Below are 21,659 nucleotides of genomic sequence, written 5' to 3'. Positions count from 1 at the left end.
GTATGTCCTATTACTTTTTTGTTTTTTTGTAATGGCGGTATAAAAACACTTGAACCATTTAAAAAATGTTTTTTTTTCCTTCAAATTTTATTAATTGTAACCTGAGATTGAACTAATAGGATGTGACATTCGCTGTACTGGTGACCTACAAACACTGGAAACACTGCCATGGAGGTCCCACAGTAACAAATCAATAATTATCAGCATTAATCATCAGTAATCATGAGTTTCACTGTGACTGTACGTACAGAATGTCACTTTGTCATGTTATAATTGTACAAAAATAGTGATAGTGTGGCTGCTCCCCTCTGCGATTGAGTACTTGTCATTGCCAAGTACCTTCATGAGTACTTATACAATAACATTTGACGCTGGCAGTTAAACATTCAATGTTGGGTTTTCTTTTTAGAGATCGGGCACAGTTATGTTAATAATTACCACTTTAACCGGACTGTCAATTTGTGACGAGCTTAACAGATATTTCATGACCTTTTAATAAGACGTAGTGTCGCCTTAAGGAGGACCAGCGAGTCTCATTTCAGTGACAAGCGTTCTATTAAGACTCCAGTTCAGTTAGAAATAACACAGTTCATTCAAACACTTGCTTACCTGTAAAAGAGGGCACCGTTTCCTTCCTCATTCGCGTCTGGAGGATAAAACTCTATCTCAGCATTTCAGTGTCAGTTTATTGGGTTTCTGTACTGTTTGAATAAGGTTTTTTATTATTATTATGACGAGGCCCATTCAAGTAACGAAGCTGACCGTTTTTCGGCTTCATCTGAACAGGCCCTTTAAAGATGATGAGTGTAAATTGACCTAAAATAAACTCCGTATTCACCAGGTGTCCCTATAACATTAATAACACATGTTCTTCATTGGCCAATTTTAAACAAAGCGGGGAGGTGATATGGAACGCTCAGGTGTACATTATGGCTCATTACAGTGCGTCCCATGACTCACTCTCAACCAATCAGAACGCTTGAGTTCATCCACCTGTTATGACTTGTGAGACTAAACCACAAATGAGTGATCTGGCTTTCAGCTGCTGCGTGGCCTCAAAGCTCTGCTGCCTTCAGGTGCAGAATTAATACAAACAGTGGATTCAGAAATCATTCAGACTTCGCAGTATTGTGGCGAAACATGTTCATAGAATCTAGTGCAAGTTTATTATGGTTCAAGGTTCATCCGTTTGCTTTGTACGACACAAGGTTGCACGACAAAATACAGATGCAGTTCCTTTGTGTCAAACAAAGCAACAAACAAAGCAACAAACAAATCAACAAACAAAGCAACAAACAAACAAAACAACAAGCAAAGCAACAAAAAAACAACAAACAAAGCAACAAACAAATCAACAAACAAAGCAACAAAAAAACAACAAACAAACCAACAAACAAATCAACAAACAAATCAACAAACAAAGCAACAAACAAAGCAACAAACAAATCAACAAACAAAGCAACAAACAAACAAAACAACAAGCAAAGCAACAAAAAAACAACAAACAAAGCAACAAACAAATCAACAAACAAAGCAACAAAAAAACAACAAACAAACCAACAAACAAATCAACAAACAAACCAACAAAAAAAACAACAACAACAAACAAAGCAACAAAAAAGAACAAACAAAGCAACAAAAAAACAACAAACAAAGCAACAAACAAATCAACAAACAAAGCAACAAACAAAGCAACAAACAAACAAAACAACAAAAAACAACAAGCAAAGCAACAAAAAAACTCTGCAAACTTGGATCGGGGAAGTTCACGTCGCTCTTTTTGGCCGATCTTCTAGAAATGCCACCTTCAGGTCTCTGCACGGATGCTCTGTGGGGTGGGGGTCCTGGCCACCCGAGGCCTCTCCAGTTCTCTTAGCTAGATGCTGAGAGCTGCTCTGGTGGTAACAAGCAACAAGGAGGCTCTCGACCACAAACTGGAGTCCAAATATCTTGATGAGGTCATTTGGAGTTATAGGGTGCCGATTGATGGTGGACACGGCTCCTTCTCTAGGACCACCGTGGAGGACACAACACACGTGGGCTCTGGAGGTGAAAGGAGGTCATGGTCTCCTCCAGGCTCTCGCTGCCCTTTGGACCTGCGGCGGATCAAAGGCGCCTCGTGCTCCGTTGGTTCCAGAGGAGAAGGTGGGATTCGCCTCGAGGCACATGTGGACTATTCATTAAACGTTACCTATTAGCTGCCGTTTTGTAAATAGCTAATGTTAGCAAAGTTTTGATGTGGTTTCAATGTCGGCCAAAGTTAACATTTAACCTAATTAACTCTTTCATCTTTTCTTTCTCCATCATTCATATGAAATCATTTGTTATTTCTAAAGCAAACTGTTTAACATTAGATCTAAGGCTGCACAATTTAAGTTTTAATTGGTATGTATTTGCTTACAAAAGGGTCAGGGTCAGGTACCTCTAATCTGTATTTCCATTTTATGAAAGCAAATATTCTGAAATACGTCTTTTCATCTGATAGTAGTGAAATTGTGCTACTAGTGCTATTAGTGCTACTATGAAGGAAACAAGTTGGTCAAAATGTTACATCAGGTTTCTTATGAAAGCCTTGATACTCAGTGGCCATAGATGTAAATATTTATTTGATATATATATATATATACAGTATATAGCCATACAAATGTGTTTAGTGTTCACACAGTCTGCTCCCTTCCAGCCGCGTGTACTAATCTCAGGGAGGGGATGTGCAGATGTTTCCTCACAATTCGCTACTCAGTAATTGTTAAGTTTTTCTGTGAAACAGACAGCAGGAGCTGGACAGACCTTGAAAGAACAAGTGGAGCATGAAGAAAGCATGTGTTCGACCTCTCATTGGCTGGTGCTTTTCCATCTTGTGGTGATGGGGAGGACCTTCAGTCTCAGTAGTGCTCTGTGTGCACAGAGGGCTGCTGCTGCTGCCGCACTAATGAGCTTCACCGGAAAGGTCACCTGTTCAACTTCTCCAGAAAAGTGTTGTGTTCTTTCTGCACGTTTGAGTTCAACAATGCAGCTGCAGAGAAGATAGTGGTGAGCTGCTCCAGGACTTGTGTACTCTGACTAAATATTTCCTCTTCTCATTGCAGCCGCGGAGGTCTTGGATTGAGGAGTCCTTCTCCAAGAGAGAGTGTGTGAAGTTCATCCCTTCATCTGGAGACCTGCAAAGGTAATCTGAGCTTCCAGAAAAGAACAGGTTTTTATGATTCTCAGAAGAAATACAAGATGAATTGTTTAGTTCCACACTCATTTAATATCAGCAGTTTTTCTGAGAGCTATTTGGCTCTCAGCCCTTCCTTCCAGGAATAGACACCACATGGATTCTTATAATGTGTCCCGTATGCCAAAACCCCATCAGGTATAGTCTATGAATTGCGTGTCCATGTGCGTCTTTACACCCATCTGCCTCCCCCTCAACACCCCCCCCCCCCCCCTCGTCCAATGAAGATCTTGTGTTACCTACATTTCATCGTTCCCTTTTTTGGCCTTTTATATTTTATAGTATCTTGCCACATTTAATATGATCAAATTTAGAAAAGAAACACTGCCTCGATGAAAGTGATCGTGGCGATGTGTTTAGTTTTGTTGCTTTCATAATAGTAAGAAAATAAACATGTTTTGTGAATGGATCAGAGGTCTGTGGGGTCTTTGTGGGGCTGAAAAGGATGAACACAGCCAAACATCCAAAGGACAAAGGGGGGGTGAAGAGGAAAGGGGAACAAATTCCTGCACCTCGGTGCAAACAGGCCAGATGGAGGCCTTTCAGGTATCTGTGAATGTTTCCCATCAATTCCTGCATTTAGTGGCGCGTCGCTGGCAAACACCTTCAATCAATGTAAGCGCAGGATACAAGAAAAGAAGAAGTGACTCTGACTTGTCTGCGACTCGCAGCACCTGCTAATGAATGACATCATTTATGAATTGACAGATGTTGTTGTGGCCGCCTGGTTGTGGAGCACCCTTGGCACGAGTCCCTGCCCCCCCCCGCATCCCTCTGCCCTGGTCCTGGCCGGGACCTGGAGGAGGGCTGGTCCGTGGAGCTCCACACCAGGGCCAGTCCCACCGACGCCTACGGGACCATCGACTTCCAGGACAGAGCCGCGCGAGCCAAGGTCGGCCTTTCCACGAACGCTAACAGCTCAGCTCGATCCTGTCCGTCCAAGACAAGCAATGTTACGCAAAGAGCCTTGTTTCCCCCCCCCCCTGCAGTTTGCTCGTGTGGGTGTGGACTCCAAGCCGGAGGTGCTCCTCCAACTCATGCTGACGGAGTGGCAGATGGAGAGACCCAAGCTGCTTCTGACCGTCCACGGGGGCTCGGAGGACTTCCCCCTGCCCCCCAGGGTCAAGCAGGCCTTCGGCAAAGGGCTGATGGGCGCCGCGCTCAGCACCGGAGCGTGGATCCTCACCGACGGCGTCCACACAGGCAGGTCGACGCACGCCCGGGTCGTGGGAGGTCGCCCCCCCCCCGAAGTTGAATGGCACGACGCCACCGGGGGTCGCTGTGGGTCCCGGTGTGAAACGGGCGGAGAAACCCGTCATTTTTGGTGCTCAGTCAAAGTGTCTGTTTTTGCCGCTGTGTGTGTGTGTGTGTGTGTGTGACTCTGTTCGCTCAGCTGCTCTCTGCATGCTCCAGGTGTGTCTAGGCACGTGGGCGAGGCAGTGAAGGCGTTTGGGGGCCACAGCCTGAGGAGGAGAAACGCAGTCGGCATCGCGCCGTGGGGGGTCATAGACAGCAACACGGACCTCGTGGGCAGAGACGTGAGCGCTGCAAACTGTGGACGTCATCGGTTTGTCACTGAGGATGCGTGCGCGTACCTTGTGTCTCTAAATGTCACTCTTCATCACCTGGGCCCAGGTGCTCAGGCCCTACCAGCCACTCGGGGACCCTTTGAGCAGGGGGGCCTTCCTCAATGGTTTCCACTCACACTTCCTGCTGGTGGATGATGGAACGCTGGGAAAACATGGCTGCCAACAGGGTCTCAGGAGGAAGCTGGAGAAACACATCCACCTGCAGAAGATACACCCCCGTGAGTCACTGTGTGTGTGTGTGTGTGTTTTAGTGCTTACAGGCAGACATGTTATGCCACTCTCTCTTCCCTTCTTGGCAGGACTTAACCAAGGAGTGCCTGTGGTGTGTGTGGTAGTGGAGGGAGGCCCGTCCCTGGTGTCCACGGTGTTGGACTACGTCAGCAATGTGCCCCCGGTGCCGGTGTTTGTGTTGGAGGGATCGGGCCGGGCCGCCGACCTGATCGCCTTCTTACACAAGCAGACTTCCATCGGCAGGTATGAGTGTCCTTTTACTCCATCTACAGCAGCAGGTGCAGGAAACTAGACGAGCAGACATGTCACACATCCAACTTACGCCGTCACTGCGTTACTTCAGGCCTTTGGGTGCCGACATCAAGGAGGACTTCCTCGTCAGGATTGGAAATGTGTTTGGAGTTGAGTCAGCGGAAGCTTCTCATCTCTGCAGCGTCCTTCTGCAGTGCATGAATCACAGAGAGTCTGTAAGTCAAACACCGTTTGGGAACGTTGATGTTGTGCTTCAAGACATGGACCTCTCACCACTTCCAACATGCAATATGTCTCTGAATTATAGATAACCATCTTTGACTCCGAGTCGGAGGACCAAGCGGCGCCTGATGCAGCCATTTTGACCACAAGTCTCAAGGGTATTCAGCTTTCTGTGATGATTGGGACGAAATGCAAACATGTCCTAGCAGGAAAACCACCTGTTACCAGTAATAACTGCGACATGATGGATGTTGTCTATTGTGCACATCAATGAAACAATGGAACGGTCATTAACGATGGAAATGGGCTTCTCCTGCTGAGTCAAACTGCCAGGTGGGAGGCCGGTTTAAACGCTTGTTCCTTCTCCACGGTGACCAGGCACCAAGGCCGGTCCTGCAGAGCAGCTGGGCACGGCCCTGGCCTGGGACAGGGCGGACATAGCCCAGAAAGACGTCCTGGTGTACGGTCAGCATTGGAAGGTGAGACACAGCACTGACTCACTACTGCACGTTGCGTGTAATGCGTGTTTTCTTGTTGTACATCGTATCGCTCATTGTAACGATGCTGGTTTGCTGTGCAGGTGGGCTCCTTGGAGCAGGCCATGCTGGACGCTCTGGTGATGGACCGGGTCAGTTTTGTCAAACTGCTGATTGACAACGGCATGACCATGAGCCGCTTCCTGACTGTGGATCGCCTGGAGGAGCTCTACAACATGGTCACTATGACACAATATAGGACCGACTTGTTATTAGACCTGGCCATCTCACGTATCAACCATTTAAATAATAAAAAAACAACAACAACGTGTTCTTCTGCAGCCACGGGGGCAGACGGGCCGCTTCCTACGCCACCTGGTTGAAGATGCAAAACAGGTGAGCAGCTTATGATCATAGGGATGTTCATTTATTCTGTTTACTCATCAGGTACTGGCTTTAACAGGTGATCATTGGGTCTACTGTCATACTCTACATCTCTTTTATTTAGTCATTGTAAACAAAGCCCACTCATCAAACTTCATCCTGTTCTTCTTCAGCTTCTAATCAAACATTTAGGTCTGGGCTAACCTAAATGTTTCTTTCTTTCAGACTTCTCTTCCCTCGGGTTACCGCCTGTCCCTGGTTGACGTGGGCCTGGTGATGGAGTTCCTCATGGGGGGGGCGTACCGCAGCCCCTACACACGGAAGCACTTCAGAGCGGCCTACAGCAGCCGGCTGGACAAAGTAGCCGCAGCGCTTCCTGTCTTTGTCCGTCGTGTTTTGATGTCCTTGTTAAATGCTGTTTGGGCTCATTAGGTGTAACTACGCTTAAACCCACATAACGTTTTCCCTTAGTCGACAGGGCTTGTGACCTTTTGAACCGACATTCAGGGTGATTTCTTCTGGAACTGGATCGTGGCTCCAGGAACTCATGTCGCACGCTTTGTACAGACTTGGCGTCTCTTGCAGCTGGCGCAGACGTGTGTCACATGTGGATGTGTTAATAAATGTCCTGAACAACGATGTCGAGTAAAAACTCTCACTCACTGATGAACAACAGCTTCTCCTCGTGTTTTGGGGGGGGTTCATAGCAGGGCACCTGGGACAGTCCCGCCTCCACGTCGAACCAGAGACGGGGATTAATTCCATGCTCCACGGGGGGCAGGGCCCTTCAGGACCAGAAGTTCTTCAGAGCGGCTCAGCCCTGCAAACCCAAGTTGGTGAGTTGGTCTTTCTTCTCATAATTGAAGCTATTCAAATTGAATTAAATTGATTTAAAAAGGTTTATCTAGAAATGTGCTTTGTACAAACGTTCACACATTGTTGCCCTCATGGGATCCAATGCTGCGACGTTGGTTCGGTCCAATCCTTGTGCAGGTCGTGTCGCCCGGGAGCAGAGCAGAGATCCCGTCGCCGCCCCCCCGCCGCGGCCACGGCGACGCTCCGCTCCCGGTTCCTTTCAGCTTCAACGACCTGTTCGTGTGGGCCATTCTTCATCAGCGCCACCAGATGGCGCTCTTCCTGTGTCAGCACGGCGAGGAAGTGATGGCGCGCGCGGCCGTGGCCTTCAAACTTTACCGCTCCATGGCCCACGAGGCCCAGCAGGGGAGCGTGGACGACCACGTCTTGGAGCGGTTCCGGACGCATTCACTGTGAGCGCGTGATACCGACCGCTGCGACGCGACAGAGCAGCAACATCCAATCGGAGCATTTCTAGCCGTCAATAATGAAAACCCTTTAAAAGGTGCAACAACGTCTCCCGTCTGTGTGTCTCAGTGAGTTCGGGCAGCTGGCGGTGGACTTGTTGGACTGCGCATTTCGCCAGAACGAGCAGATGGCCATGAAGCTGTTGACCTCGGAGATGGAGGCGTGGAGTCACTTCACCTGTCTGCAGATGGCCGTCTCTTCGGGTCACCGGTCCTTCGTCTCACACTCCTGCACTCAGACCCTGCTCACTGACCTGTGGACCGGTCCGCTCAACATGAGGAAAAACTCCTCTGTCAAGGTGAACACTGTGAACAGAGTCAGATGAAGATGATGAGTTTAAATCCATTCAATGTTCAGTTCAATGTTAATATTCCGCTTTCATGATGACTTCAGATCATTTTGAGCCTTCTTCTGCCTCCCGCCATCTTACTTCTGGAGTTCAAAAGCAAAGCTGAGATGTGTCATGTTCCACAATCCCATGAGGCAATGCCCTTTGGACTTGAGCCCGTGAAGTCTGCAGCGCCCGACGAGGTAACGGATCACGCGCCAGAGACGCACGTGTCTCGCATTCTGCCCTCTGACGCGTTGGACTCTGGTGCCGCAGGGCGGTCGGGATGCAGAGCGAGGCAGATGTGGCAGATGTTTTGGCCACGCGTCGGAAACGGTGCCCTCTGCGACGCTGTGTCTCTCCTGGATCACACGGGTCTACGACTTCTACGCAGCTCCCGTGGTCAAGTTCTGGTTTCACACAGTGGGTGGTGTCCATGGTGTCCATGGTGTCCAATAGCATTTCCTCCGTGTTTGATGCAGCATGTGTGATATGACACTTTCTTGGCTCTCTTTCCATTTTAGATTTTCTACTTGGCCTTCCTGGTGTTGTTCTGCCAGGTGGTCCTGGTGGAGATGCAGGATCTACCCAGCGTCCAGGAGTGGCTGGTCATAGCGTACATCGTGTCCACTGCCGTGGAGAAAACCCGAGAGGTGAGTCAGCTTCTTTATTTCTCCTCATTCCGTGATTCTGGAGCTGTTTAGATGTTTGTGGATCAATCAAATATGTAAATCTCCATCAGGTTCTCATGTCTGAGCCGAAGAAGCTGAGCCAGAAGCTGAAGATTTGGTTCTCAGAGTACTGGAACGCGTCCGACGTGGTGGCCATCCTCTTCTTCCTGACCGGGTTGACCCTGCGTTGGTATGCTGACCCCTACCACACGGCAGGACGCATCATTTACTGTCTGGACATCATCTTCTGGTTCATCAGGGCGCTGGACCTGCTGGCGGTCAACCAGGACGCTGGCCCTTACCTCACCATGATCACTAAGATGGTGAGCAGAGACGCCTCACCACCTGTTGGGGAGACGTGCTTCCTTTCCCATTTTCAGTCACCCGTGTCTCTTCGCTCCCCCCCCGTCTCCTCAGACCAGTAACATGTTCTTCATCGTGGTGATGATGGCAATAGTGCTGCTGTGCTTCGGGGTGTCCAGGAAGGCCATCCTGTCGCCAGACCAGGAGCCGTCCTGGAGCATCGCTCGAGACATCGTCTTCATGCCCTACTGGATGATGTACGGGGAGGTCTACCCATCCGAGGGTGAGGGTTGTTCCCTTGTTTACACTTTGGTTGAAGCCCTGACTGGATCAAAGTCAGATCGATGCCCGGTCAACGACGATCATGTTTTATCAAACTTAAAAGCAGACTGAATTATTCTCACCTCATTTTTAAATGGTTCTTCATTGATTATTTTGACAGCTGATGTATGATGCTAAAGGCTGTCAATCAAAAGTTAGTTTAGTTGAAAAAAAATCTATTTTTAGATGAGGCTTTTCTCATGGTTCATAAATGCCAAATTGTAACATTGTATTCCCACTGCTGATGCTGCTATTGATTGTTGCTAGTTTAAGGTCCGTGTGTGTGTGTGTGTGTGTGTGTGTGTGTGTGTGTGGGGGGGTCCTAACAGAGTGCTTTGCCGGTGATTCGTGTCCTCCTGCTTCCTTCCTTACTCCCTTCCTCCAAGCTGTCTACATGTTCGTCCAGTATCTGATCATGGTCAACATTCTCATTGCATCTTTTAAGTAAGTCTTCCAAATGCATGTTTTGCGGTGCCCTAAAATCAACAGCACTTTTATTTAGGTTTGTGTTGTCCTCTCAATAACAGCAACATATACTTTGACATGAAATCAATCTCCAACGAACTGTGGAAGTACAACCGCCATCGCTACATAATGACCTACCAGGAAAGGCCGTGGCTGCCTCCGCCGCTGATCCTCCTCAGTCACCTGACCTCAGGTGCGAGGGCCGTGGCCAGGAAATGGACGGGGGACGCTGACCAGGAGGAGAGGGGCTCAGGACTTAGTGAGTGCTCGTGTGGATGTGGATCCGTGCACAGCGTGAACCTGTGGTTCAAGTCCCTTCCCGTTTCCACCAGAGCTCTGGCTGAGCCACGAGGATCGCAAGAGGCTCCACGAGTTCGAGGAGAAATGTGTTCACGCCTACTTCCACGAGAAGAGTGACGGCCTCCACGGCAGTCAGATCAGCAGGATCAGAGCCACAGCCGAGAGGTCTGATCCACACTCTGAGCGATTTGGTACCTGTGCTCGAGAAGTGAGAGCTTCTCACTGGCCTTGTAGATGTTCCCCGCGGCCCGTCCACGCGGCGATGCCCCTCTTTTGGACATTTTAAAGTTTAATCTCAGCTTTGGTTCAGACACATCATAGAAAGACACAACGTAGCTCTAGTTTTGTCGATGTCATTGTTGCGTTGTTTCCTCACGCAGTCTGCAGTCACAGAAGACACACACTTTATCATCCGGTCACTGTGTAAATGATCACATTACGAGTTCACTAAGGCGAGAACATCAAACACGCAGCATCACCGTCTGTTCTGATCTACCAGAGCCGAGGAGATGTCCGCGATGGTGGGGGACGTCTCGGAGAAGGTCCTCTTCATTCAGGACAGCCTGCTGGATCTGGACTGTCAGCTGGGTCGCCTCCAGGACCTGTCGGCTGCGGCCGTGGACACGCTCAGTCTGCTCTCTGCCTCGGAGGAGGCCCGCCTGGTTCCGTGTGCCCCGACCGCAGCGTCCCGGCACGCCCTCCCTCGCAGCCGGACCCGGTCGCGGAGAAGAATGGAGTGCAGTGTCGCAGCTGAGGGAAGCAGACGAGGACGCAATGAAGATGGAGAGGAAGGAAGGAATCAGGTACTTCCTGTTGACTTTTCACCATGATAAGTGGAGTTAAATGGAATGAGGATTTAATACCCAGCAGTTAACATCGTTTTTTACGTATATCTCTCCTTTTTACAGCCTGCAGCTGTTGCCCGTCCCGTGGAGGATTGGCTGGGCGCCTCTAGACCTTCGCGTCCTGCTTCCTTCTCTCACTTTCACGGGGAGAGTGATCATCCGTATGGTTTCAGGGGTCAGACACCCCGTCCGGCTTGTGGATCATCTCCTCTTTCTGTTGAGCCATACGTGCGTCCAAGTCCGGAGGAAACTTCGGTGGAAGAGGAGGAAGAGGAGGAAGAGGAGCTGTCTAGTGGAGAACCATCCGGAGCCTCTTCTCACGCTGTCCTTCTGTCTGAGCCTCCTCACGTCTCCGAGGGTTTGCTCAATCCGGCCTTTTCTCAGGACGACGGCAGTTCTCAGTCCAGACCTCGCAGCCGAAGCGGGAGGACTGCGACCCCTCCGCCCAGAGGCCCGCCCCGTGGCCCCTGCACATCCCGCCCATCCAGTGTGGAGGAGGACCTTTTGTCCGTGACGCCCCCCCCTCTGACGAGGGGATCCTGTCCTTTGCTCCACGGAGCGAAGGACAGAGACACTTGGTCCGGCGCAAAGAGTTTCAGGGACGACGCGTCACTGCCGCGCAGCAAAGGTGACGTCGCACATCGCATTGCAGCCGTTACAAATAAACGCTTTAAAACAAATAAATGAGCATGTGCCGATAAATATTTGCATGCTACTATCTTTATTTTTGTGTAAGTACTAGATCTGGATATTTATATAGATCCGTAAAATGTTTACATGTACCGCACTCTTTTTATAATAAAAAATGAGAAATAATCCAAACCTACTGGTACTTTCTATCTTCTGTGTGATCCATTTGCTCTGGTGGGGTGTTTCGGTTCCCACAGAGAGGCCCAAGTCCTCCGACTCCACTCACGTCTCAAGGAAAAGCCGCAAGAGGAAGACAGCGAAGCTTCGGGAGACTGTGAGATGTTCACAGATTTACTTCATTCGTGACATTTGACCAAATGGCTCATGAAAGCTGCTCATTGTGACGTGTTCTTTGAAGGCAACGTCCAATCTGTCCCGCGGCAGCTGGAGAACGGAGCGGAGATCGAGGGGAGAGCCGACGTGTTGGTCGGCTTCAACCAGTCTCAGTCGACTCAGTGAGGAGATGCACACAGTATTATACTGAGATCTTATTAGTTAATAGTTTACAGTGCAGCCACTGAAGCAAGAAGGCTCCATGAAGAGCCCAAACCAACTCTGATCTGAAGTGATCCTGTAACTGTTCACTCTTCTTGAATAATAAAAATCTCAAAATCGTTTTCAGATGTTGAACCGACGGATTGGTTGAAAAAGGTAAAGTTGTGGGGAAACATTATAAATGTGGCTGACAGATGCGATATGTGAAGCTGTGTCCGTCGGCCCGCAGGACGCCAGGCGCCCCGGCTGCCCCCGCTCCACCAGCCGCAGGTCGTCGTAAGTCCAAACTCTTTTTGGTTCTGAAACATCTGAGGACGACCTGGAATTGTGTCAAATGTTTTTCTTTATGAATTTGACAGTTTACAGAGTGGGATCGGCCTCGAAGGTATTTATCAACATTTGCATTTAAAAATATATCTCTATTATTATTTAATCGGTCATCGTGAAATTGACTTTTTTTTTCTCTCATTTGCTTCAGCAAAAAGCTCCTCGTTCCAGTCCTCTGAGAATTTGTACCCCAACTATTCAGGTACTTAGACATCATGCAGAACGTTAACACGGATTCATTCGGTTTGGTTTTACTGCCTCTTTGATTCCTGGATTCGTCCGTGTGTCGGCAGCTGTGGAGAGAAACAACCTGATGAGACTGGCTCACACCATCCCCTTCTCCCCCGTCTCCATTCCAGGTGACTCTCTGCTTTCTTGCTCACGCTCCATTTATTTCCCACAATCGACCCCCCCCCCCCCCCCCCCACCCCCTTTTTTTCTCCTTCCATTCCCTCGTTCCTCCGTTTCACCGCAGGAGGCGAAGAGGTGAGCGTCTACTCTCTGGACCCGTTGTCCCCTGGCGTTGAGCCCGAGTGCGGCACCGACTGCTCCTGGTCCACACGGGGCCTGTCCGCCATGCTGCGGCCCCTCGGCCCCTCGGAGGCCCCTCTGGGGGGGGCGGGGGGCCTGCGGCGGGGCCGCAGGGTGCTGTGTACCTGGGCGGAGCGCGGCGCGCTCACACCTGGCGCGGTGTACGTGGCGAAAGCCCACGGGCCGCAGGAGGCGTCCCTGCAGCTGTGCTTGAGGGTGAGTGCGCCTGAAAAGTTTCTCATTTTCTCCACGATGAGCTTGAATGGCTTCTTTTTAAGTGACGTTTTTCACACTGTTGGATGCTTCTGAAGGAGATCCAGCAGCAGAGAGCGGCCCAGGAGATGATGCGCGTCTTCAACTCGGTCAAACCCGCCGATATGCATCACTCACCGAGGTGTGTGTCCGGTCAACTGCACGCATGTGTAGGTGCACGTACTAACGCCCCCCCCCCCGCACCAACAGGTTTCTGGACGTGGCGCTGGTCCTCTGGCATTCAAATGGCCAGTGGCTGACCATCGAGAGGAACATGTCCGGGGACTTCAGGAAGTACAACACCCGCAGCGGAGAAGAGGTCGCCCCCTGCTGTTCACTGGAGGAGATGCTGCTGGCGTTCTCCCACTGGACCTACGAGTACTCCTGCAGAGAGCTCCTGGTGCTCCATATGCAGGGTAGGGTTCCTTCGGGGTGGGGGGGGGGAGGTGTTGCATCATGCCTTTGTGTCCATGGGTCTTTTAAATGAGGGGTGACTTGTTGTTTTTAATGGGAAGGTGTAGGAGAGGAGCTGACTGATCCAACCGTTCTTGTGGCAGATCATCTACGGTACGTTTTGCAAACCTTTCCCTTCTGATTCCGGAGCGTTCAATGACCTTGAATGTGTATTTTCCTCACCCTGTCGCAGGGGGAGTAGCAGTGAGATGCTTTTCGGTCCAGACAGCCTCGGAGATGCCGCCATCAGCGCTTTCCGGCAGAAGCATTCTTGCGGTGCCTGTTGCCACAGACTGGGCCTCGCAGGTCAGACCCGGTCAGGGAGGGAAGGTGTGCGTATAAACGTTGGTAAAACATGGGGGGAACATTCATTTTTTACAAAAAATAAGATTTAAAGGATTCTTTTTGTCGTTGTTGTTCTTGTCTTTGATTACACATTAGCGTGTCTCTGTGATGTGCTGCTGAGACATAATGAGCGTCTGTGGGTCGGCGCCATCTAGACCCTCGGTACCCTCTGGATTCTAAGATTCCTCTTCTTGTGGATGTGGGATGCATGTGGGATGCATGTGGGATGCATGTGGGATGCAGGGACTTGAGGACTGTGTTATTGGAGCGGCACGTCGCTTACTGACCTTTCTGTTGTTCAGATTTAAGAACGGGTCCGTACAGCTGCAAGAACAGCAGCGAGGCGAAGCCGACCAGAGGAGAAGGACCGGAGGCCCGTGACCGCTGCCCGAGGAAGTAGAGAAAGAAGAAGCTCACGCTCGCTTTTATCCACGCGTTTAAGGCGCATTTTCACCGATTAAACCGATAAACTTGTTCTCTTAAAACATGTCCTCAGCTGGGAGACTAAAGACTGAACTCTCATCACAAGCATGATGTGAAATCATTATATGTTTTATGAATCATAATAGAATATATAGTTCTGTTTTTTCAAGACAAAAATCGAAATGACTATTTTCCGTACTTTGTATGCAAATATTTGGACATTAAAGCAATGACAATTGTTGTTATAATTATCAAGCACTTATACTTTGTTGAGTTATTTTACAAGTAAATGTCCAAGCTGTTTGTCACTGTAATCAAATACACATTTTCCTCCTAGCTGGCACTTTGAAAACAACAAATAAAGTCTCATTTTATTGCATTTTTGGTTTAGTTCAGTTAGTCCCGTTTAAGAGGTGCTGAAGACCAATAAGCTTCTAGGTTTCAGTTACATTGTTGTTTGAATTGCTCTTACTGGGATGTAAAGACATTTTAAACAATAAATAAATAATATTTCTTCCTCTCCCACTCACACAGGTCTTCTCAGGAAAAGGGAGGACGGGTTGGAGTGAACTTGACTGAGTGTAGGAAACATTTCAACATTTGTATTAAAATGTGTGCCCATGTTGTGTGTTGATGGGGTGGTGAAGGCGTGTCAGGTCATCAGCCCCCTCCGTAACATTCAGCTCCAAATGTTTCACTGCAATGAAACGTCACGCAAACAGAACACAACAACAGAATAGAAGTCCAAATAAGTACAACAACAATAGTAAATGGGAATAATCTCCCAATGCAAAGAGATGTGCAGTGACTTCATGCTCTATCAGCACACAAGTATCAAACCCTCTTCTCCCTGAGAGATGCATCAAGCCTCAATGAGGAGGTGATGTCTAAGAGTCACTGGCCTCTGATCAGGGGTCAGGGGTCAGAGGAAGGATCCAGTGGATGGGTCACATGAGCAGATCACTAGTGTTTAACTGAAGGCCCAGGTGAGGGGCGTTTGGAAGGAGACCAATGAGCTGCACACATGTGATTCTCACAGACAAAGCCATTTATGTGGAGTGATTCAAACCAAATAGGAAACATATTTATTACATGTTTATGCCTATGGAGCCGCGATTCTCGGGAAATTTGCTAAATACATACGTATTTATACAGGTCTAATTCCAAAAAGAACCACGAGACACAACGGGGTTCCTATTGAAGTAAAAATCTTAAAAACAAGATGTGAAGGTTTGAAGCGATAATCCCCCAAAACATGACGGAAATAAAGGATGTAAAAGGCTTATTCCTTTAAGACACAGTATTTACACAATGGACAGGAAACACACAACTCAAGAGGGTTAAACACTTACAGTATTGCACTCGTTTACAGGAGGAAACCCTGCAGACTGCTCCTCAATCCTCACCCTCAGAGCTGCTTCAACACTGCGCTACTTTCACCAGAGACACCAGTACCTCAGAGAAACTGTGCGTGGACCCTGTTTTGCATGGAAACAGCCACGTCGGTTGGACTTAGCAAAGGGTCAATGTAACATAGCTACACATCGGAGGGTGAAATGTCTAATGCCAACGTTTCTCCACACGCACATTCAACAAAAACAAAAAACAAAGATGGTCTCGATCACTCTTGAAAAGGCAGTGACTTAAGAATAAAAGCCAGAGGAAAAAATCCAGACATCACGCCCGGGCGAGAAAACAAACAAGTTATTCGACCTTCTTCTGAACCCTGATCAACAAACCCAGTAGGCGTCGATTCCTCTTCTGCCCACAGCACACACGCCTCCACCTTCCCCTCCCCCCCGCGGGTCCGACTCTTCATCTGGTTACCAACCAGAACCTGTTGGTGTGAACACGACGTCTGATACCTCAGCTAGTCCTTTTTAAATAAACGTTTCTCTCATCCAGTGTGGTTCCGACCCGCCAGTTCTCCGCTCTCTACCAGTGCCTCGAGTCCAGCAGCTCCGGGCGCAGACTCAGCTTCTTCAGCGACTCGTAGCCGACCACCATGACGATGGCCGTGGGTCCCGAGGAGATGATGCGCGCCGACAGTCCTTTGGTCAAACCCCAGTAGCCCTCCTCCTTGATCAGCTGCCTGAAGGTGTCGATGACCGAAGACCTGCCCTCGACCTAAAACCACACACACACACACACACACAGTAGCAACAGTTTAAAGTTGACCAGCCGAGTCACCAACTTACAACTGAAGGTAAATTTGTTCACGTTGCATCTTCGGGGTTGAGCCTCACTTCTGCACATCAATCAAATCAATCACTCTATCACTGGGCCTAAAGGGATGCACAGTAGGTACCTGCACTCTGGCTCGGACCACGTCCATCGGGTTGGTGATGGTTGAGGCCGTAGCGGCTGCTAGAGGTCCAGCCATGGCTTGTAGAAGCAGATGAGGGCAGTCACTGGGGGCCAGCTTAGAGAGTTGCTCTGGAGAACATTAAAGACACTTTAATTAGCCAAAGGACGAGGCCCGGTGGACTCGTTTCTCGCTGCAGACGTTTGAACACACAGAAAAACACATCGGCAAAGTGTTTCAACGGGGTAAAGAGAATTTACCTGCGTAAAAATGATAGAAAGGCCACCAGACGGCGCTGTTTGGGATATAAGTGAGCAGAGAAGCCACATATCCCCGGTAGAAGCCCCGGAAACCATCCGCAGCAAAGATCTGCGCCACAATGTTCCTGGTTTGGCCGAACACCTTTTTGGACTTGCCCGCCTCCGTGGTGGAATTGAGGCGAAAGCGCGTGAGGTGCTCCCCTTGGCCCTGCATCATCAGCTGCTGAGAGACCACGTCGATTGGGACGGTGATGCTCTGGGCGACCAGGGAGGCCGAGCCGCCCGCCACCAGCGACTTCACCGTGTTGTCCTCAGAGTACTGGGAGACGTACTTCCTCACCAGCTCGTAGGTGGTTATGTAAGCCTGGCCCGAGATGAGCGTGAAGGTGTTGACCATGAAGCCGCGATAAAGGCCTCGGACGCCCTCCGCGCGGAGGATCTTGAAGAAGGCGTCGAAGGTGCCGCCGTAGAGGGACTTGCCGCGCTGCACCTGCAGCCGGGTGCGGATCAGCGTGGCCGGGTAGACGGTGGCCCGAATGGTCATCGTCATGAACACCCCGAACGAGTAGAACTTCCTCTTGTCGAGGTCCTCCCACTCGATGATCTGGATGTTCCTTTTCTGCTGCATCCTGACAGCTGTGGGTGCCCCCTCATCAGACTGATTCCTGCACAAACATGCGTTTGTTAGACCGTCCACACAAGCCTCGTGCAGGGACATGACAATAGCGTCACTGCTACCGACAGCTGATGACCAAAGGTGTGTCCTCGCCGCATTCTTCCCCACGTCGCTTTAACCCGTACTTGTCCGCGGCGGGGCCTGACATATTGTTATTGATCTTTGTGTTCAGAGTTCAAAGGTCACGCGGAAATAAAACAACAAAAACAAGCTAACGCGAATAACGATGATCGGAATGATGCAATCGGCCTGGACGATGAGCACCGAGCCGTCAGTGTGGTTACGGGTGGCGCTCCGCTGGTCTGCCTGCGGCTAGCTCTAAACATCCGGGCGACACCGGGTTGTACTTGACCCCCCCAGCGGTAGCACCGGGGACAGAGGACATCGTGTTCCTAAGCCCGACGTGTAGATCAAGACACTCCATATGAACGCCAACAAAGTCGGTCTAAACAATGACAACACCGTTTTTTAATAAAAATGTGCCCGGTGGCTGCTGGACATGCTCGTGCGAGTGAAGCTTGTGATAGCTAACGCTGAGCTAGCCCTGAGGTTATATAGCATTAGCTTCGATGAGATTAGCAAGCACTTACCTATTTGTAAAGGTGTTTATTACAAGGCCATGTGTGAAATGTGTGTCAGACTTTGAAAAGCATGTCAATCAGCCGATTCAAAAATATACAGTTCTGAGTATCGTCATTCAGTAACTGACACTGTAACGACGTACTCGTCGGCTACCTTCTTGCTAGTGAGTGTACTTCCCGTGACCATTCAAATGACACGTTGCTGAAGCAACCAATGACAGCAGAGCTTTTTCTTCCTCTTCCGGCACGCTGAACGCTCAGCAGCACTGCGTCGCCGCTCACGGGACAGAGGTGTTATATATGGCTCCGCCCCACGCGCAGAAACGTGTGGTCGACCCCAACCAATCCAACCAATGAAAGCAACACGTGTTAGCCAATCAGAGGCAGCGGAAGGCGGGTCATACTGGAGTGTGTGCGAGCAACATCAAACTGAAAGTAGTTAAACCTTTCGCTTTGGTGGAGAAAATCGCTAAATAACAAGGCATTTACGTAAGGTAATTGTATGAGTATTTCATGATCCGCTAAATTACTGTTGGATTCGTTCGCTGCATCAGAGCGGAGATATTTTGATCGTGTCCAGCCTGGGGACTGTATTTACTAGGAGTTAGCTAGCTTTATAGCATGCTAACGAACTAGCACGCTCCGATATTGCAAATTCATTCTGTTCAGCAGTAGTTAGCTAGCAGCTAGCAGCTAGCTTAGCTGTCACGGACAGAGGCGAAAGGGGATTGTAAATCGATGTGTTGTTGAATCTTGTCTAAATTCAATAACAAAGACTTTATTTGTACTTTATATTCGTCATAGTGTAAGGAAGAAGACATTATTTTCCGTATATGATCGACAGAAACATTACTCTTTGATTGCTTTTGGGCTGGTTGCTCCATCAGTTGTAACGTTACAACTTTTGTTTCGCAGGAGGGTTTGAGTGACGGGAGAAGATGGCAAGTATCTCTGCGATATCACACCACCTTCGTTACATCCTGCGGCTTGTTTCCGTCAGCTAATATCTATTCTGTCTTTGTTATTTAGTCTCGTAGATATGATTCCCGAACAACCATATTTTCTCCTGAAGGTAAGCCTTGTTTTCCTAAACCTTTATACTGAACCAATTTATTCAGTTGTTAATCTTGCATCAAGTGGGCATTACATCATGCATGTTCCCTTATGAACGTGGCATTGTTTGGGAAGCTGATGAAGCTTTCACATACGGAGCCCATGACCTGCATCTGAAAGCTCCTTAAATGATGCTGTCCAGCTACTTTGATCCCCAGTGTGTGTTTAGAAACACAAGGTGACAGCGTTTCCCACCACGTCGATGGCACATTTGTGACCGTGTATATCCTGCAGGACGCCTGTACCAGGTGGAGTATGCGATGGAGGCCATCGGCCACGCTGGAACATGTCTGGGGATTCTAGCCAACGATGGAGTGCTGTTGGCGGCGGAGAGACGCAACATCCACAAACTGCTCGACGAGGTTTTCTTCTCCGAGAAGATCTACAAGCTCAACGAGTGAGTGAATTGAGCTGCAGAATCAACTCTCCTACCCCCCCCCTCAGCCCGACCCGCTCTTACCACGGAGAACCTTCCGCCATCCTTTTCTTCAGGTTGGCAGTGATCTTGTGTGTGTGTGTGTGGTTTTGCTTTCAGTGATTTGGCCTGCAGTGTCGCTGGGATCACATCAGATGCCAACGTGCTGACCAATGAGCTGCGGCTGATTGCACAGAGGTGAGTCCCGCAGCCCAACCTGGGATTGTCCCTGCCATTTCATTTGAGTGATGAGCAGAGATCAAACTAAATAGGAAACTTCTTTATTACATGTCTATGAAATTTGCTAAAATGCATGTGCTTCTTCACTCGTTTATTCTGTATCCTTCAGGTACTTGTTGCAGTACCAGGAGCCGATACCCTGCGAGCAGCTGGTGACGGCTTTGTGTGACATCAAACAAGCATACACGCAGTTCGGAGGCGAGTTGCACCGCTGTGACTAGTTCATGGCTGGTTTTCCTCCCGGTGAATTCTACGTGTCCTTTTTGGGGTTGAGACATTCTTGGAGATGTTTACCCTCAAAACATTTGTCACCACCTCCAATAATTGTCCTTTTTGGATTTTGACTTCCTCTAACAGCGTGCTTTGTCTCGACAGGGAAGAGGCCGTTTGGTGTTTCTCTGCTCTACATGGGCTGGGACAAACACTACGGCTTCCAGCTGTACCAGAGTGACCCGAGTGGCAACTACGGGGGCTGGAAGGCCACCTGCATCGGCAACAACAGCGCTGTAAGTTTGAAATTGTTTCGCTGTGTTTGTATTAAACCTTTTATTCAACCGATATTCTCATGGAAATGTTTCCTGGCCGACATGAAAGCACCGATCACACACTTATTTCATTTATAAGTGGAATAAAACAAACCCTTTGTGTGGTAACGGGGCTTTGACGTGTTGTCCTCTGGGCCTCAGGCGGCCGTGTCCATGCTGAAGCAGGACTTCAAAGAGGGCGAGATGAGCCTGTCCTCGGCGCTGGCTTTGGCCGTCAAAGTCCTCAACAAGACGATGGACGTCAGCAAGCTGTCAGCGGAGAAAGGTGGGATCCAAAGCTCCTAAATATCAGCCGCTGATGAGCTTCACCAGTGGAACCAAATAAATGTTTATGTGCATTTTATCATTGTATTCACTGAACTATGAGTTATTAATGATGTGGATTTATTTCATGCCTGCAGTAAAAGGTATTAAGTCAATTAAATGTTTGTGTGATCAGTACTGCAGCTTGTATGAATAGTTAGAAGGGCTCTCATCTAGACGTCCTAAAATACTGTAGTATCTTCCACATAAAGCTCTGTCCGTATGAGTCTTTGTGATGACGGAGCGCTTCTGACTCCTTTCAGTGGAAATCGCCACTCTGACACGAGAAGACGGGAAAACCAAAATCAAAGTGCTGAAGCAGAAGGAGGTCGAGGTGCTCATCAAGAGGCACGAGGCCGAGGAGGCCAAGTCGGAGAAGGAGAAGAAGGAGAAGGAGCAGAGGGAGAAGGACAAATGAGCAAAGCGCGACTCGTCTCCTTCCCTCCGCTGTCGTTTTGTCTTTTACATTAAAAGTTTTGAAACTGATGCTTGTGTTGTCTTTGTCCCAAAATGAAGACGCCTTTCTGTTAAAAACTTTTACAAAATGGATTTTATACTGTTAAAAAATAAATGATGTAATTATCTGAATGTGTTGTTCTATAGTGGATATTCCATCCTTCACTGAATGTCTGAAACATCCCAACGAAAAACTACACACACACACACACACATTAATATATGTACATAAATTTGTTTATTTCTGTTAAAGTGGAAAAATAAAATTCTTAGCAATAATAGAAGCCATTATTTCTAGACAAAAAATCCCAACGATGACATT

The 21,659-nt window shown here is 48.8% G+C and overlaps 4 protein-coding genes across 5 annotated transcripts; 3 read left to right on the top strand and 1 right to left on the bottom strand.

Annotated features, from left to right (window-relative positions):
* Positions 1-2,881: 2,881 nt before the first annotated feature.
* LOC119195902 (transient receptor potential cation channel subfamily M member 6-like) lies at positions 2,882-12,461 on the top strand. Its single transcript, XM_062562026.1, has 30 exons — positions 2,882-2,947; positions 3,087-3,166; positions 3,926-4,109; positions 4,207-4,420; positions 4,631-4,755; positions 4,853-5,024; positions 5,106-5,280; positions 5,381-5,504; positions 5,597-5,669; positions 5,890-5,990; positions 6,092-6,226; positions 6,330-6,383; positions 6,597-6,772; positions 7,153-7,207; positions 7,365-7,639; positions 7,764-7,992; positions 8,088-8,252; positions 8,299-8,445; positions 8,547-8,675; positions 8,765-9,016; positions 9,111-9,285; positions 9,647-9,761; positions 9,845-10,041; positions 10,115-10,247; positions 10,582-10,885; positions 10,991-11,555; positions 11,815-11,891; positions 11,976-12,072; positions 12,240-12,268; positions 12,342-12,461. Exons 1-30 carry the CDS (start codon positions 2,930-2,932, stop codon positions 12,390-12,392), a joined length of 4,626 nt encoding a protein of 1,541 aa, XP_062418010.1. The 5' UTR covers positions 2,882-2,929; the 3' UTR covers positions 12,393-12,461.
* Positions 12,459-14,565, top strand: LOC134127343 (transient receptor potential cation channel subfamily M member 6-like). The gene is made up of 9 exons (XM_062562025.1): positions 12,459-12,513; positions 12,591-12,641; positions 12,733-12,798; positions 12,915-13,186; positions 13,282-13,364; positions 13,433-13,638; positions 13,738-13,789; positions 13,869-13,981; positions 14,323-14,565. Exons 1-9 carry the CDS (start codon positions 12,459-12,461, stop codon positions 14,418-14,420), a joined length of 996 nt encoding a protein of 331 aa, XP_062418009.1. The 3' UTR covers positions 14,421-14,565.
* Positions 14,566-15,512: 947 nt separating this feature from the next.
* LOC119196192 (solute carrier family 25 member 44-like) lies at positions 15,513-18,525 on the bottom strand. The gene is made up of 4 exons (XM_037451698.2): positions 18,275-18,525; positions 17,009-17,673; positions 16,752-16,879; positions 15,513-16,570 (listed from the first exon to the last, which is right to left on the bottom strand). The coding sequence occupies exons 2-4, from the start codon at positions 17,634-17,636 to the stop codon at positions 16,379-16,381; spliced, it is 948 nt and encodes a 315-aa protein (XP_037307595.1). The 5' UTR covers positions 17,637-17,673; positions 18,275-18,525; the 3' UTR covers positions 15,513-16,378.
* An 85-nt stretch (positions 18,526-18,610) lies between these two features.
* Positions 18,611-21,367, top strand: LOC119196197 (proteasome subunit alpha type-4-like). Of its 2 annotated transcripts, none has more exons than XM_037451713.2 (9): positions 18,611-18,759; positions 19,181-19,206; positions 19,295-19,337; positions 19,613-19,775; positions 19,914-19,991; positions 20,143-20,231; positions 20,409-20,539; positions 20,720-20,843; positions 21,145-21,367. In XM_037451713.2, the coding sequence occupies exons 2-9, from the start codon at positions 19,204-19,206 to the stop codon at positions 21,297-21,299; spliced, it is 786 nt and encodes a 261-aa protein (XP_037307610.1). In that variant the 5' UTR covers positions 18,611-18,759; positions 19,181-19,203; the 3' UTR covers positions 21,300-21,367. The 2 variants fall into 2 exon arrangements, with proteins under 2 accessions (XP_037307610.1, XP_037307617.1); XM_037451720.2 differs by having other exon boundaries at positions 18,633-18,754.
* The last annotated feature ends 292 nt before the right edge of the window (positions 21,368-21,659 follow it).

This window comes from Pungitius pungitius, chromosome 4 (assembly GCF_949316345.1).
Source record: "Pungitius pungitius chromosome 4, fPunPun2.1, whole genome shotgun sequence".
NCBI lineage: Eukaryota > Metazoa > Chordata > Actinopteri > Perciformes > Gasterosteidae > Pungitius > Pungitius pungitius.
This window is presented reverse-complemented; position numbering and strand designations above follow the sequence as displayed.